Source organism: Podarcis cretensis (genome assembly GCF_951804945.1).
Source record: "Podarcis cretensis genome assembly, chromosome: 18".
Classification (NCBI taxonomy): Eukaryota; Metazoa; Chordata; class Lepidosauria; order Squamata; family Lacertidae; genus Podarcis; species Podarcis cretensis.
The window spans coordinates 8623701-8640849 of NC_137188.1; the positions used below are offsets into that span (position 1 = coordinate 8623701).

Genomic DNA, 17149 nt, shown 5'->3' on the forward strand with positions numbered 1-17149 from the left:
CGCCTGCCTCGGTGCCTGTCAGGCGAGAGGGAGTCGGCCCGGCTTTGGCCTGGCCTAGTCCGGCCTCTTCCTCCTCCTCCCGCGAGCGGGACGGAAACCGGGGAGGGACCCGCCGAGGGCGCGAGGGAGAAGAAGCAGAAGCAGCAGCAGCAGCAGCAGCGAGCGGGAGCGGCGTCGCCATGGGAACCCGCGACGACGAGTACGACTATCTATTCAAAGGTGAGAGGAGCGGGGGAAGGAGCGGATGACGATGGTGCGGAGGGGGGGGGCGCGCCTGGCTGGGAGGGGGGCGGCGAAGCCCCGCCCCTACCCGGAGGAGGAGGGGCTTGCCCCCGCGTTCGAAGAGGGAGGAGCTTGCCCCGGGTTCCAAAGGGGAGGAGCTTGCCCTGGGTTCCGAAGAGGAGGGATTAGCCCAGGATTCCAAAGGGGAGGGGTTAGCCCAGGGTTCCACAGGGGAGGAGCTTGCCTTTGGTTGCAAAGGGGAGGGGTTAGCCCAGGATTCCAAAGGGGAGGAGCTTGCCCCAGGTTCCAAAGGGGAGGGGTTACCTCAGTATTCCAAAGGGGAGGAGCTTGCCTCCGGGTTCCAAAGGGGAGGGGTTAGCCCAGGGTTCCAAAGGGGAGGAGCTTGCCTCCGGGTTCCAAAGGGGAGGAGCTTGCCCTGGGTTCCGAAGAGGAGGGATTAGCCCAGGATTCCAAAGGGGAGGGGTTAGCCCAGGGTTCCACAGGGGAGGAGCTTGCCTTTGGTTGCAAAGGGGAGGGGTTAGCCCAGGATTCCAAAGGGGAGGAGCTTGCCCCAGGTTCCAAAGGGGAGGGGTTAGCCCAGTATTCCAAAGGGGAGGAGCTTGTTCCGGGTTCCAAAGGGGAGGGGTTAGCCCAGGGTTCCAAAGGGGAGGAGCTTTCCTCCGGGTTCCAAAGGGGAGGAGCTTGCCCTGGGTTCCGAAGGGGAGGGGGCCCAGGGTTCCAAAGGGGAGGAGCTTGCCCCAGGTTCCAAGGGGGAGGAGCTTGCCCCAGGTTCCAAGGGGGAGGGGTTAGCCCAGGATTCCACAGGGGAGGAGCTTGCCCCGGGTTCCAAAGGGGAGGAGCTTGCCCTGGGTTCCAAGGGGGAGGGGTTAACCCAGGGTTCCAAAGGGGAGGAGCTTGCCCCGGGTTCCAAGGTGGAGGGATTAACCCAGGGTTCCACAGGGGAGGAGCTTGCCCCGGGTTCCAAGGGGGAGGGGTTAACCCAGGGTTCCAAAGGGGAGGAGCTTGCCCCCCCAGTTCCAAAGGGGAGGGGTTAGCCCAGTATTCCAAAGGGGAGGAGCTTGCCCCCTCCCCCGGGTTCCAAAGGGGAGGGGTTAGCCCAGGATTCCACAGGGGAGGAGCTTGCCCCGGGTTCCAAAGGGGAGGAGCTTGCAAAGGGGAGGGGTTAGCCCAAGGTTCCAAAGGGGAGGAGCTTGCCCCGGGTTCCAAAGAGGAGGGATTAGCCCAGGATTCCAAAGGGGAGGGGTTAGCCCTGGGTTCCAAAGGGGAGGGGTTAGCCCAGGGTTCCAAAGGGGAGGAGCTTGCCTCAGGTTCCAATGGGGAGGAGCTTGCCCTGGGTTCCAAAGGGGAGGGGTTAGCCCAGGATTCCCAAGGGGAGGGCAGAAATCAACAACTCAGTAAACGTGGAACAAATTCGCCACATCGCCACCAAAACAACTGTGCCTAGACCAGTGTTTCCCAAACTTGGGTCTTCTGTTTTTGGACTACAACTCCCATCATCCCCAGCTAGAAAGACCAGTGGTCAGGGATAATGGGAATTGTAGGCTGGAAAAAAACAGCAGGAGACCCAAGTTTGGGAAACACTGGTCTAGACTCAAGTGCATAGTACATAGCAGGGAAAAGTTGTGGACTCCCAGCAGCTCCCGGGCCCATGCAACTGCCCAGTGGTGATGGGAGTTGTAAAAGGTAAAGGTACCCCTGCCCGTACGGGCCAGTCTTGACAGACTCTGGGGTTGTGCGCCCATCTCACTTAAGAGGCCAGGGGCCAGCGCTGTCCGGAGACACTTCCGGGTCACGTGGCCAGCGTGACATCGCTGCTCTGGCGAGCCAGAGCCGCACACGGAAACGCCGTTTACCTTCCCGCTGGTAAGCGGTCCCTATTTATCTACTTGCACCCGGAGGTGCTTTCGAACTGCTAGGTTGGCAGGCGCTGGGACCGAGCAGCGGGAGCGCACCCCGCCGCAGGGATTCGAACCGCCGACCTTTCGATCGGCAAGCCCTAGGCGCTGAGGCTTTAACCCACAGCGCCACCTGCGTCCCTGATGGGAGTTGTAGTTTATCCCAAATCTGGAGGGCTGAACGACTTCCCACCACCACAGAGAGTGGAGTGGGGAACAACCCCAACAGTTGCACCTACTGCTCCTCTTCCCCAAGACTGGTTCCCATTGGGTGGCGTTCAAATTATAAGTTTTTAATTTTTTTTATGGTTGGTCAGTTGAGACTGGTGGGGCTAACTTGGTGCATTTTCATTGATTGAAATGATCTGCTCGAGTTTTTTTTTTTTTTTAATAGTTTAGTGGCACCTTAGGAGGCTGATTAGTAAGAAAAGTTGTGGGAGGAGGGATGGTCTAGTGTGTGAAAGGGCTATTGCAGAGAGAAGGGACTTGTTTGCCCCCTCCTTACTTTGAAGAGGAGGGGCACATGTTTGGAGTGGTGGTGGAAATCCAGCAGCGCTGGGGCAGGGGGGTTTGGGGGCTTAGAGGAAGAGGTAGAGGGGGGCTGGAGGCTGAAGAAAGGCAAGGGAGAGGCCTGGGCAGAGAATATGAGGAGCAGGAGTTGGAACTTGAGAAAGAAATGGGAAGCAAGGGGCTTGGGAGATGGGACTTGGCAGAGACTGTATAGGAGGGGTGATGTAGTGATGTATGGAAGTGAGAGCTGGACCATAAAGAAGGCTGATCACCGAAGAATGGATGCTTTTGAATTCTGGTGCTGGAGGGGACTCTTGAGAGTCCCATGGACTGCAAGAAGATCAAACCTCTCCATTCTGAAGGAAATCAGCCCTGAGTGCTCACTGGAAGGACAGATCCTGAAGCTGAGGCTCCAAGACTTTGGCCACCTCGTGAGAAGAGAAGACTCCCTGGAAAAGACCCTGATGTTGGGAAAGATGGAGGGCACAAGGAGAAGGGGACGACAGAGGACGAGATGGTGGGACAGTGTTCTGGAAGCTACCAGCATGAGTTTGACCAAACTGCGGGAGGCAGTGGAAGACAGGAGTGCCTGGCGTGCTCTGGTCCAGGGGGTCACGAAGAGTTGGACACGACTAAACAACAACAACAACAATGTAGGAGTGGGATGGGGAGATGGAAATATGAAAAGAAATAGGGAAGAGAGGGCTTGGGATGGTGGCTTTTGAGAAGGGAATAGGGAGAGAGGTACTGACACTGCAGATGGGCTGCAGTCACCTGCTTGCTATAGAAAAATGTGGGGTTGGCTTCTACAGCCCAATTCCCCATCAGGTGTCTTGGTGTTCCTTAAGTCCGTGATTGGTCAGAGAAGAATGGATAGAGGCAGGATCCAGTGAAAGCAAGGCAGGTCTTTATTTTTCTGTTGCAACAGAGGCTCCCACCCCCACCCTACATGGAGGTGAGAACCCAGAGCAAAGGTGTGCAAGAACCTTTACAGTGGTGCCCCACAAGACGAATACCTTGCAAGACGAAAAACTCGCTAGACGAAAGGGTTTTCCGTCTTTTGAGGTGCTTCGCAAGACGAATTTCCCTATGGGCTTGCTCGCAAGACGAAAACGTCTTGCGAGTTTTTTCCCTTTCCCCCCTTTTTCTAAGCCACTAAGCCGCTAATAGCCGCTAAGCCGCTAATAGCGCTAATCCGCTAAGCCGCTCATAGGGGTGCTTTGCAAGATGAAAAAACCGCTAGACGAAGAGACTCGTGGAACGGATTAATTTCGTCTTGCGGGGCACCACTGTAAAGACCTTTGAAATTGCCCAACCCGCTTCACCAAAGACCACCCAAAAAGCATCATTCATATGCCACAGAAAGAGGCGGTCCACAACAGAAATTTGAGTACAGTAGGTAACTTTGGGTTACATACGCTTCAGGTTACATACGCTTCAGGTTACAGACTCCGCTAACCTAGAAATAGTACCTCGGATTAAGAACTTTGCTTCAGGATGAGAACAGAAATCATGCTGCAGTGGCGCAGCGGGAGGCCCCATTAGCTAAAGTGGTGCTTCAGGTTAAGAACAGTTTCAGGTTAAGAACAGACCTCCGGAACAAATTAAGCACTTAACCTGAGGTACCACTGTATGGCTTGTCTCCTGTCTGTCAAGAGAATGCTTGCTTATTGAATTACCTGGCCATTCCTTTTGAGGTGCTAGATCCCTTAGTTCTGCAATCGAGGTCGCAGGCCTACCCTATTCATGCAGAAAACATGCCCTTAAGATAGCACGTGTGCCTGCGATTTCCGGCGTCTGCATCTGCGCACGCGCAATTTCCGGCATCTTAGAATCATAGAATCATAGAATCATAGAGTTGGAAGAGACTACAAGGGCCATCGAGTCCAACCCCTTGCCAAGCAGGAAACACCATCAGAGCACTCCTGACATATGGTTGTCAAGCCTCTGCTTAAAGACCTCCAAAGAAGGAGACTCCACCACACTCCTTGGCAGCAAATTCCACTGTCAAACAGCTCTTACTGTCAGGAAGTTGTTTCTAATGTTTAGGTGGAATCTTCTTTCTTGTAGTTTGGAACCATTGCTCCGTGTCCGCTTCTCTGGAGCAGCAGAAAACAACCTTTCTCCCTCCTCTATGTGACATCCTTTTATATATTTGAACATGGCTGTCATATCACCCCTTAACCTCCTCTTCTCCAGGCTAAACATGCCCAGCTCCCTTAGCCGTTCCTCATAATCTGTGCATGTGCAGACGCAACTTCTGGCACGGCGGAAGCGAGTCCCTGCACCGCACTGCACCAGTTTAATGGACCGCGCGGGTACTTGCCAAGCGGGCAGCTCAGTTTGGGGGCAGCTCGTGGGCAGGTTAAACAACCCCCGTGAGCCGCTTGTGGCCCATGGGCCTTAGGTTGCCTACCCCTGATTTACAGTCATTCAGAGAGCCAAGATGGCTTTTGGGATTGTTCTGTGTGCTAAAATAAAGTGCAATTTTCTCAGGGAATATTTCCTAAATTCTGAAGAGTGAAGGATTGGTTTTCTGTGGAGTGTGTGTCCACTGTGTGTGTGCACCATACAATTTTGTAACACCCTCATAGCATCCTAGAGGATCTGTAAAGCCATAGGAGGGGATTTTTTGGTCTTGGACAGTGGAAGGAAGGCTTGGAAATTGGGGACTGTAAACTGAAGGAGGGGGCTGAAAGGACCATTGAAACTGCACATGTGTGTTGAAATGGCTAGGGTTTTGATGTGGGTTTCGCTGTGGTTTCCCCTGTTTATTTTTTGCCTTTCTGTTGTGCGGGACCCCAAGGTAGCTTCCAGCAATAAGTGTTGTGGTTGGAGACGCTTATCCACAGCTTTCTAGGGAGCATGTGAGTCGGGGGGTGGGGGTGGGTGACTGAAAGCAAGAAGGCCTGAGGGGATGCGTTAGCAACCAGCAGCGTGGCTGGCAACTGGGGGCTGGGTCTTACGGAGAAGAAAAGTGGGGTGGGAGCAGGTGGTGGTCGGTGGGCTGGATTTGCAGTGCAGCTTTAAGGCTTATGGACAGTCGAAACAAGAAGAGAAGGGGCTTAGTGATGTTGTGGTAAAAAGGTAAAGGTACCCCTGCCCGTACGGGCCAGTCTTGACAGACTCTGGGGTTGTGCGCCCATCTCACTTAAGAGGCCAGGGGCCAGCGCTGTCCGGAGACACTTCCGGGTCACGTGGCCAGCGTGACATCGCTGCTCTGGCGAGCCAGAGCCGCACACGGAAACGCCGTTTACCTTCCCGCTAGTAAGCAGTCCCTATTTATCTACTTGCACCCGGAGGTGCTTTCGAACTGCTAGGTTGGCAGGCGCTGGGACCGAGCAGCGGGAGCGCACCCCGCCGCAGGGATTCGAACCGCCGACCTTTCGTGTGTGGTGTACTGTGTTTAGGGACTGATTTGTGTGGTGTACTGGGTGTTTAGGGACTGATTTGTGTGGTGTACTGGGTCGCTTTAAATACTTTCACTTTATCCTAAGGGCTCAGGGGAGGTTATAACACTGAACAACACGGAGAGTTTCCAGTCCTGCAGATCTAAATTCAGTCTATATCAGTCACCAACTCTCTAAGTTCAACCAAAGAGACTCTGTCTTCTGTAATCTATTAGTATTTTCCTAGTCCTCTCTATTGCAGTGCACGCACACCCACCTTGGGTGCAGTTGTTGCATATAGACATTTTTGTTTTGCTCCGGGTATCTCCTTTGGGCTCTGTCTGGCTCAATATCCAACAACTTGCGCTGGAATTGCAAAAGCAACACTGTCATGTGCTATTTACAGTAGTGTTTAGCTGTGCATCAGATGCCTCTGTTTTTTGGTTCAGCCTTCCTAAAAAATAATAATGATCTGGCAGTAGAGAACTGGGGTCAATGAATGGGTGATCGGGAGGGAAGAGAAAGAGCAGTTAAAGGACAAAACCGTTATTTGAAATGACACCATTTTGGGGTTTGCAGGATCCAGGGCTGGCAGCAGAGATTGTCCAATCAGCAGTTGAGCGGTAATTGGTGTCATTAACCTGCGAGCAACTGTGACCAAGAATCAATCAGTTTTGGGATGTTTGGTGGTTCCTGTGAAAGTGGTACATAAACTGTGAATAGGTTACGGAGCGGTGATGCAGTCCTGTCCCAACAATGCCATGTTTGTTGCTTGCTCCTTGGAAATTTGGTGTACTTTTTAAAAAGCCGAAGAGTCGCTGCAAAAAGCAGTTACTTCTTTGGGGAGGAAAAAAATCTCTGCGATGCAGTTCCTGCAGTTAGTATTAGACCTAGGTTTCTAACCCCTATCAAACATGTTTGCCAAGTCATTCTTGCCTGTAAAATGGGTGTAAAAAAAGGTAAAGCAGTTCTTAGAGTAAGTGGTATATCTGTATATAATTAGGTTGCTGACATAAAGTTACACACACCTGTGCTTCTTGGAAGTAAACAAACCTTCCACAGGTAAGAATTGCTGGGCTGAGGCTAGAAGGCAATGTTCTAGTCTGCTTTCCTTAGCCGAAGGCAGGGTCTTTCAAATAATGCCTTATGGATTAACCCCTCCACATACAGAGTCTCTGTGCATATTTCTGTGGTCCAAGGTTGTGTGTACAAGAAAGATCAAGGTGTAATAGATCAAAGGGTAAGGTGAGAGTAGAACCAAAGTCTGGGGCCTTCGTAAACCGATTAAGGCAGTGTTTCCCAACCTTGGGTCTCCAGCTGTTTTTGAACTACAATTCCCATCATCCCTGACCACTGGTCTTGCTAGCTAGGGATGATGGGAGTTGTAGTCCAAAAAAGCAGCTGGAGGCCCAAGGTTGGGAAACACTGGATTAAGGTACACTTATACTACTTGCCAGTCCTGCTGGAAAATTCCCCAATCCAAATATTAAAGCAGGGTTTCCTTTGTTTTCCTTGCCCACACACTAGTTTCTGGTGGCGGTGGGAGGGGCAGACTTTTTATATGAGGGGCTATTTTAGATGAGCAGCTCACCGCATGAAAGGGAGGTGTAATGAAGGAACAACGGCTTATTATGTTGCATCTCAAGCCCTTTATAGCACAATCTCCCCATTCTATTACCATCCCTCCATATCGCTATCCAGCCAGAGCCAATTTGAATGTAAAGGCCTTGCTTGCTTCCTACTTTGTCAGATCAAAGGTCCATCTAGTTCAGCAGTTTTCTTCTCGCAGTTGTTATATGCCTCCTCTGGGAAGCCCACAAACGGGGCATGAGGGCAAACACCTTCTCTTGCTATTGCACTGAAATTCAGAGGCATGCCACTTTTGATCCTGGAGGGGATCATGCAGCCATCTGGACAAGCATAGAGTCCCACCCCCCAGATTTGTTTGATCCACTTGTGGAAGCCAGTTCAGAGTTTAACCATGTGCTTGTGTGAATCTCTTCTTCATTCGGTTGGGTTGCTTTTATGAGAGGGGGACAAACTTCTGCCTATCCCAGGGGTCGGCAAGGTTTACCTTGCCTGGGCCGGTTCACTCCAGCGGAGATCCCTCCTGGATTGTGCACACGCACCTGTGATTTCCGCCGTCTGCACAGACACGATTTCTGGCGCCGCAGAAGCGACTCCCTGCGCCACACTGCGCCGGTTTAGCGCAGTGTGCGGGGGCTCGCCAAGCGAGTGGCTCAGTTCGGATGCGAAATGAGGGGCCGGTTAAATGACCCCCGTGGGCCACTTGTGGCTCATGGGCCACAGGTTGCTGACCCCTGGCCTATCCACTTTCTCCCCACACACTGCATACCGTATTTTCCGCTCTATAGGATGCACTGGATCATAGGACGCACCGGACCATAGGAGGGGGAGAACAGGGAAAAAAAATTCTCCCCCTCTCTGCTCAGCGCCCCTTCAGCGAAGCGGTAGGAGAAATGGAGCCCCTTCCATTTCTTCTCCCGCTTTGCTGAAGGGGCACTGCGCAGAGAGGGAAAACTGTGCAGCAGCTCTCCAGCGAAGCTAAGCATGGAGAGCAAGAGGGATCGGTGTGCAGCGACCCCTCTCACTCTCCAGGCTTCAGGCGGCTATCCGGGGCTTCAGGCAGCTATCCGCAAGCCTTCGGAGCACAGCGGGAACTCCCGGAGGTTCAGGCTGCAGGCTGCTATCCGCAAGCCTTCAGAGCGCGGCGGGAACTCCCGCTGAGCTCCTAAGGCTTGCGGATAGCTGCCTGAAGCCTGGAGAGTGAGAGGGGTCGGTGCGCACCGACCCCTCTCGCTCTCCAGGCTTCAGCGAAAGCAATGTGAAGCCTCCGGAGCGTGGAGGGAGCGCTCCCTCTGTGCTTCGGAAGCTTCGCGTTTCTATCGCTGAAGCCAAGGAGCCTGCATTTGCTCCATAGGACGCGCACACATTTCCCCTTCATTTTTGGAGGGGGAAAAGTGTGTCCTATAGAGCGAAAAATACGGTAATTTTATGCACCTCTCTCATATCCCCCTCCCCTTCACCTGTTTTTAAATAAAACTAAAAGCTGCCCAATCCCCTTCATGGATCACTGCCTTGCCGTGGCGAAGGGGCTTGAAGAACTCAGAGAAGCTATGAACTATGCCGAGCAGGGCACCCAAGATGAACAGGTCATAGTGGAGAGTTTTGACCAAACGTGATCCACCTGGAGGAGGAACCGGCAAGCCACTCCAGTATCCCTGCCAAGAAAACTCCATGGACAAAGACAACAGGCATATAAAAGTTATGACGCTGGAAGATGAGCCCCTCAGGTCGGAAGGCGTCCAACATGCTAAGATGGAGGGCACAAGGAGAAGGGGGCGACAGAGGACGAGATGGTTGGATAGTGTTTTCGAGGTTACCAGCATGAGTCTGACCAAGCTGCGGGGGGCAGTGAAGGACAGGAGTGCCTGGCGTTCTCTGGTCCATGGGGTCACGGAGAGTCGGACACGACTAAATGACTAAACAACAACAACAACAAAAGCTTCCCAAAGACCAACTCCTGCGAGTCAGCCCTTCGGCCCTAACGAATAATTTGCTTGACCTTTTTGCACAGTTGTCCCTCTCCCGGCATCCTGTTGCTTGTTGACCCTGTTGATTCTGATGTGGGAGGAACAATGCCCATGTACAAAGGAAGACTTCTGATTGAATGGTTTGGAGCAGTTTTGGAGCAAGTGAATTCGTGGTGCATTGTTGTGTGACCTCCCTCCCTCCAGCCTGCCCCCTTGGCTGCCCTGATGCATTCAGTGCCGGATGAGGAGCTTTGCTTAACTTCAGGGAGTCCCGGAGGAAGCCGATCAGTAGCTTCACCTACAGGTGTCTGGCAAGAGCATCTTTGAGGACCCAGGCTGGGCTTTGGGAAATAAGGAGGAAAGGTTCTACTCCAGCAGATTTTCCAGTGGACACTTGGAAGAGGCCAGAGAAGGAAAGGGTTTTTTTTTGCGGGGATGGATGTTGGCTTAAGGGACGCAGGTGGCGCTGTGGGTTAAAGCCTCAGCGCCTAGGGCTTGCCGATCAAAAGGTCGGCGGTTCGAATCCCTGCGGCGGGGTGCGCTCCCGCTGCTCGGTCCCAGCGCCTGCCAACCTAGCAGTTCGAAAGCACCTCCGGGTGCAAGTAGATAAATAGGGACCGCTTACCAGCGGGAAGGTAAACGGCGTTTCCGTGTGCGGCTCTGGCTCGCCAGAGCAGCGATGTCACGCTGGCCACGTGACTCGGAAGTGTCTCCGGACAGCGCTGGCCCCTGGCCTCTTAAGTGAGATGGGCGCACAACCCCAGAGTCTGTCAAGACTGGCCCGTACGGGCAGGGGTACCTTTACCTTTACCTTTATGTTGGCTTGGGCAATATGAGGAGAAGCATGATGCAAACGACTGGAAGAGAGCTAGCGTAGGAGGTGTCAGTAGCTGTAAAAATGATAGCAACAAGAACTGAGTGTCCGTTTCAAGAAGCTGGAAATTTTGGGGGGCAGCTCTTGGCTCTGGAGTTGCAGCCTGCGTCACTCCAGACTGCCCTGCGAGGTCACATCCAGGTTCTGTTGAGAAGCCCTGCGTCGGCTGTAGGGTGCTGGCCACACACAGGGCTGTTTGCAGCAGTGGCGTGCAGCAGTTGTTGTTTTTTAGGGGGAACAGTTAAGGCTTGAGGCACAGCTTGCAAGGGCAATGTTACACGTGTGAGCATCGTACCTTCCTCCCTGAGTTGGGCACAAGCTTCCCGGGCTTTGGGAAGGAGGTGCCAATACAGTGGCGCCCCACAAGACGAACGCCTTGCAAGATGGAAAACCCGCTAGACGAAAGGGTTTTCCGTTTTGGAGGCGCTTCGCAAAACGAATTTCCCTATGGGCTTGCTTCGCAAGACGAAAATGTCTTGCGAGTTCCTGCGGGGTTTTTTCCCCTCCCCCCCCTTTTCCTAAGCCCTAAGCCGCTTATCAGCTGATCCGCTAAAAGCCGCTAAACTGCTAATAGCGCTAATCCGCTAAGCCGTCAATGGGCTTGCTTTGCAAGACGAAAAAACCACTATACGAAGAGCCTCACGGAACGGATTAATTTCGTCTTGCGAGGCACCACTGTAATAATAATAATAATTTATTATTTATACCCCGCCCATCTGGCTGGGCTTCCCCAACCACTCTGGGCGGCTTCCAACAAAATATTAAAATACAGTAATGCATCAAACATTAAAAGCTTCCCTAAACAGGGCTGGAAGAGAGCATTTAGGGAACTAGCTTAGTCCCCCTAGTTCACTGACTACACACCACTGGTTTTGCAGCATTTTGGGGGGGGATTACTCAAGGGTACACAGTAGCAGCAGCAGCTTTCTCTCCCCCCCCCCAAAAATGTTAAACCTGTGGCACTTACTGTAACAACTTCATGGTGAGGGGGGAGCACTGGCTGTTTGCTATGGGGAGAGAGCACCATTCTCTGCAATGCTTTGCCTTTACCATCACTTTGCCCTGTGTTTATAAATCCCAGTCTGACAAATGAATGCTGACAGCGCTGTATTGTCTTTTCTCTTTCTACCCTCCCCAGTTGTGCTGATTGGAGACTCCGGGGTGGGGAAGAGTAATCTCCTGTCCCGCTTCACACGCAATGAGTTCAACCTGGAGAGCAAAAGCACTATCGGTGTGGAGTTTGCCACCAGAAGCATCCAGGTGGATGGCAAGACGATAAAGGCACAGATCTGGGACACGGCTGGCCAGGAGCGATATCGTGCTATCACCTCCGCGTAAGCCTCAAAAGCTGCTCTGATTCATGGATTGATTATTTAATTTGATATAATAAAAAAATACAGTGGTGCCTTGGTACTCAAACAACTTGGAACCTGAACATTGCAAACCTGGAAGTAAGTGTTCCGGTTTGTGAACTTTTTTCGGAAGCCGAACATCCTCCGTTTTGAGTGTTACACTTCCGATTTGAGTGTTACTCTTCTGATTAGAGTGCTACTCTTCCAATTTGAGTGCCACACTTCCGTTTTTCAGTGTTATGCTGAGGTCTGTCTGTTTTTGCTATTTATTTTGCATTTTTGAGGGTTTTTTTGTTTTGTTTCTGTGACTTTGTGGAACCCAGTTGTTTGACTGCAGTACATTGTTTATTGCTTTGATTTTATGGATCAGTGGTCTCGTTAGATAGTAAAATTCATGTTCAATAGCTGTTTTAGGGCTTCTTTTTAAAAGTCTGGAATGGATTAATCCGTTTTGCATTACTTTCTATGGGGAAGCGTGCCTTGGTTTTGGAACGCTTTAGTTCTGTAATGGACTTCTGGAACGGATTAAGTTTGAGAACCAAAGTACCACTGTACCCCTAAGTGGTGTACAAAAAACTGAAGCAGCAACAGACAACTTAAACAAAACATTACAAAAAAAACAAACCCACAGTTGCATGTAAAAATGTTACATTAATGCAAAGTTACTAATATATATAAATCAATATCAGTCCATTTTCCTCCTGACACACACTCCCTCTCAGCCTCCGTGTTCTTGACCAGGGTTCAGGCAAACTCTCTGCTCACCCACAAATGATTCGCAACGAAAAGAGTTGCCAGAAAGAGCGAACATCACCTTAGTCTCTCTCTTTAGACTTGCTTTTTATGGACAGGCCCAAGGTAGATGACACTTCCTCAGTCTGCCTGCAGCTGTGTCCCATTTATTCCCTGGTCCTGAATGGGGTCACTGTGCCCCTGAAGGACCAGGTGCGCAGCCTGGGAGTCATTTTGGACTCACAGCCGTCCATGGAGGCACAGGTCAATTCTGTGTCCAGGGTGGCTGTCTACCAGCTCCACCTGGTACGCAGGCTAAGACCCTCCCTGCCCGCGGACTGTCTTGCCAGAGTGGTGCATGCTCTGGTTATCTCCCGCTTGGACTACTGCAATGCGCTCTATGTGGGGCTACCTTTGAAGGTGACCCGGAAACTGCAATTAATCCAGAATGTGGCAGCTAGACTGGTGACTGGGAGTGGCCGCCGGAACCACATAACACCGGTTCTGAGAGATCTGCATTGGCTCCCAGTACGTTTCCGAGCACAATTCAAAGTGTTGGTGCTGACCTTTCAAGCCCTAAATGGCCCAGTATCCCTGAAGGAGCATCTCCACCCCCATCGTCCAGCCCGGACACTGAGATCCAGCGCCGAGGGCCTTCTGGTGGTTCCCTCATTGCGAGAAGTGAGGTTGCAGGGAACCAGGCAGAGGGCCTTCTCGGTAGTGGCGCCTGCCCTGTGGAACGCCCTCCCAGCAGACGTCAAAGCAATAAACAACTATTTTACTTTTAAAAGACAACTGAAGGAAGCCCTCTTTAGGGAAGTTTTTAATGTCTGATGCTGTACTGTTTTTAATATTCAGTTGGAAGCCGCCCAGAGTGGCTGGGGAAACCCAGCCAGATGGGCGGGGTATAAATAATAAATTATTATTATTATTATTATTATTATTATTATTATTATTATTATTATTAAGCTGCCCCCTCCACACCCAGTACAGCAGGTTTGTTGAGTTTCCCACGGGGTCCTAAGGATGGGACAAGGGGCCCTTTCCACTCGCAGCGATTGATTTCTAGAGGGTTGACAAATGTCTTCTGAGACTGTTGCAAAGCGTGCTGGACTCCGTAGACCTCTGTCTTACTCGGCCTACGAGGCATTTCTTATGCAAGAGCACACACTTGGGATCCCTGAATGCAGATTAGCCAACTCTCACATCCTGGCTATGCAATCTTCTTCTGAAATTTGATTTCTTAAAAGTGCCTTGCCGGCACTCTGGGTTTGTGTGTGTATGTGTGTTGAGGGGGAAACAGCAAATCGGCGCATTCCAGGATAAAGGAATTCAGGCTGAGGTGGCGGAAGATTGCGAGTCGTGTCATAAGCCTGAATTGAGTCAGTGCTCAGATATCCTTCTCTTCTGGACCAAGTTTCTGTGTGCTTCTGATTTAGCTTGCCTGACCTAATATTCAGGATCAGGTTTAAGGTGCTGGTTTTAACCTTTAAAGCCCTATATGGCCTAGGACCCTCGTACCTATGGGACTGTCTCTCCTGGTATGTCCCACAGAGGAACTTATGGTCTGCAAACAAAAACATCTTGGAGGTCCCAGACCACAGGGAGGTTAGGCCGGCCTCAACTAGAGCCAGGGCTTTTTCGGCTGTGGCTCCGATCTGGTGGAACGCTCTGCCACAAGAGACTAGGGCCCTGCGGCACTTGACATCTTTCCACGGGGCCTGCAAGACAGAGCTGTTCCACCAAGCCTTTGGCCAGGGCACAGCCTGACTCGCCACTTTGGCAATCTTCACAGAACTCTAGCCCAGTGGTTGCCATCAATTTGATTTGAATTAATTTTATAATTAAATGATTTTTAGAATGTATTCTTTTATTGTTGTTAGCCGCCCTGAGCCCGGCTTCGGCTGGGGAGGGCAGGGTATAAAAATATTATTATTATTATTATTATTATTATTATTATTATTATTATTATTATTCCCCCTATCCTTTGTTTATTGGAATGGGAGAGAAACCTGAACCTGCCCTCCCAGACCCCTTCATAGTTGCTCACGAATTTCCCAGAGAAGCCAATGTTTGTTTGAACATCCCGTGACACGGGAAGCTTCTATATACAGAGTCAGACCATTGGTCCACCTAGCTCAATATTGCGTACACTGATTGGCAATTGTTCTGTGCAGGGTTTTAGAGAGAAGGGCCCCAGGCATAGGCAAACTCGGCCCTCCAGATCTACCCGGACGCTGAGGTCCAGCGCCGAGGGCCTTCTGGCGGTTCCATCGCTGTGAGAAGCCAAGTTACAGGGAGACAGGCAGAGGGCCTTCTTGGTAGTGGTGCCCTCCCTGTGGAACGCCCTCCCACCAGATGTCAAAGAGAAAAACAACCACCAAACTTTTAGAAGACATCTGAAGGCAGCCCTGTTTAGGGAAGCTTTTATTTTGTTATTGTATTTTGGTGTTTTATTGAAAGTCGCCCAGAGTGGCTGGGGAAACCCAGCCAGATGGGCGGGGTATAAATAATAAATTTATTATTATTATTATTATTATTATTATTATTATTATTATTAGGACTACAACTCCCATCATCCCTGACCACTGGTCCTGTTAGCTAGGGATGATGGGAGTTGTAGTCCCAAAAACATCTGGAGGGCCGAGTTTGCCTATGCCTGGAGAAGGCTTTCACAGCCCTCCTCAGAGATGCCCCTGGGGGATTGAACCGGGGATTCAATGAAGCCCTTGCCTGGCAGCTCTTGGCAACAAATAATTGCATGCAGGAAAGTAAGTGAGCCAACAGAGGGGAAGTGTCTGTTTCCCCTATACGTAGCACTGACGGGGGTACGGGGGAGAAGCCCCTTCATCTGCACCCAGCATAGAAATTCGGGGGGGGGGGATCTCCATCCCTCCTTCCCTTCTTCTCCACCCCAACAGGCTCCTAAGAATTTTTAGAGGCTAAAAGGTTTTATGAGGCTTTATCAGACATTGAAAGATTCCCTAAGCAGGGCTGCCTTCAGATGTCTTCTAAAAGTCTGGTAGTTGTTGTTGCCTTTGACATCTTGTGGGAGGGCGTTCCACAAGGCGGGTGCCACCACCGAGAAGGCCCTCTGCCTGGTTCCCTGTAACTTGACTTCTCGCAGGGAGGGAACCGCCAGAAGGCCCTCGGAGCTGGACCTCAGTGGACGATGGGGGTGGAGATGCTCCTTCAGGTATGCTGGACCGAGGCCGTTTACAGCTTTAAAGATCAGCACCAACACTTTGAATTGTGCTCAGAAATGTACTGGGAGCCAATGTAGGTCTTTCAGGACCGGTGTTATATGGTCTTGACGGCCCCTCCCAGGCACCAGTCTAGCTGCTGCAAGAATGTAGGTGTTTTTTTAAAAAAAAGAAAAGCGAGTTGTGCAAGTAAACAACTGCTCAAGTGCTGCTATAAAAAATCCATTAAGCAGCTGAATAAACATGAAGTATCGTAATAAATTTGCTTAATTTAATACCCGGTGTTAGTTTCATTTAAAAGCAGAAATTGTTTGCTTACTTGCGTGAGTTGCTGTTCTGATGCCCTGTACCCCTCCTCACAGGGTCCATCAGCAAAGTGTTAATCATTCTGAACTTTACGCTGTCCTTTTCACACAGGATGGAAGATAAGCCTGGCTTGTACTTGCAGAATTTTGGCAGTCTGTAACTTAACTGAGTTCTGCAAACATTTGTGTGCCTGGTGCAAATCCTGAAAATCTTGGCATTCATTTTTGTTTGTGTGGGCAGCTTGTGTCCAGTTAGCCTCTAGAATAGAATCATAGAGTTGGAAGAGACCACAAGGGCCATCGAGTCCAACCCCCTGCCAAGCAGAAAACACCATCAGAGCACTCCTGACATATGGTTGTCAAGCCTCTGCTTAAAGACCTCCAAAGAAGGAGACTCCACCACACTCCTTGGCAGCAAATTCCACTGTCTAGACTGGTGGAACTCTGCCTGATCCGTCTTCTGTGTGACTGCCCTTCAGATAAGACCACTATCGTGCCCCTGTCTTCTCTTTTCCCATATAAACATAATCCGCTTTTCCGTCCGGTTTGTCAGTGTTCTTCAGCAACCTCTGTGTCCAGAGACCCTTCCGCAGGCTGAGTAACACCTGTCTAAATAACTCTTTCAGCTATTACCGTGGTGCCGTTGGAGCGCTCCTGGTTTACGACATCGCAAAACACTTGACATACGAGAACGTGGAGCGTTGGCTGAAGGAGCTCCGGGATCATGCAGATAACAACATCGTCATCATGCTGGTGGGGAACAAGAGCGATCTGCGTCACCTGAGGGCTGTGCCTACAGACGAGGCCCGCGCTTTTGCAGGTTGGGTTGTTACAAACTCTGGATGTTGATGCTCTTTAGCTGCCTGGCTCTTGTGGCAGCAATGGCCATGCTCCCTTTGAAGTGCCGATGGAGTTTGCAAATTGGCCACCTGGAAGAGGTGGTATAAAGCTTCTGAGAGGTTGTGAATTTACAAAGCAGCAGTGGTGTGCTTAGTGCAGTGAAGTCAATTCCTTGGCTGAAAGAGGCCCCCAGTGTGGTGGACAACAGAGAATCTCAGGTTACAAGGTTTTGAAAAGGCTTAGGTAGAAGCA

The 17149-nt window shown here is 51.0% G+C and overlaps 1 protein-coding gene across 1 annotated transcript in view; it reads left to right on the forward strand.

Moving 5' to 3' along the window:
* The window catches only part of RAB11B (RAB11B, member RAS oncogene family), a 29412-nt gene that overhangs the window by 7 nt on the left and 12256 nt on the right, over positions 1-17149 (forward strand). The window contains exons 1-3 of the mRNA XM_079960995.1: positions 1-219; positions 11604-11799; positions 16684-16877. The exon at positions 1-219 is cut by the window's left edge and continues 7 nt beyond it. Coding sequence (XP_079817121.1) covers positions 180-219; positions 11604-11799; positions 16684-16877 — 430 coding nt within the window. The 5' untranslated portion in view covers positions 1-179. The remainder of the gene's footprint in view (positions 220-11603; positions 11800-16683; positions 16878-17149) is intronic.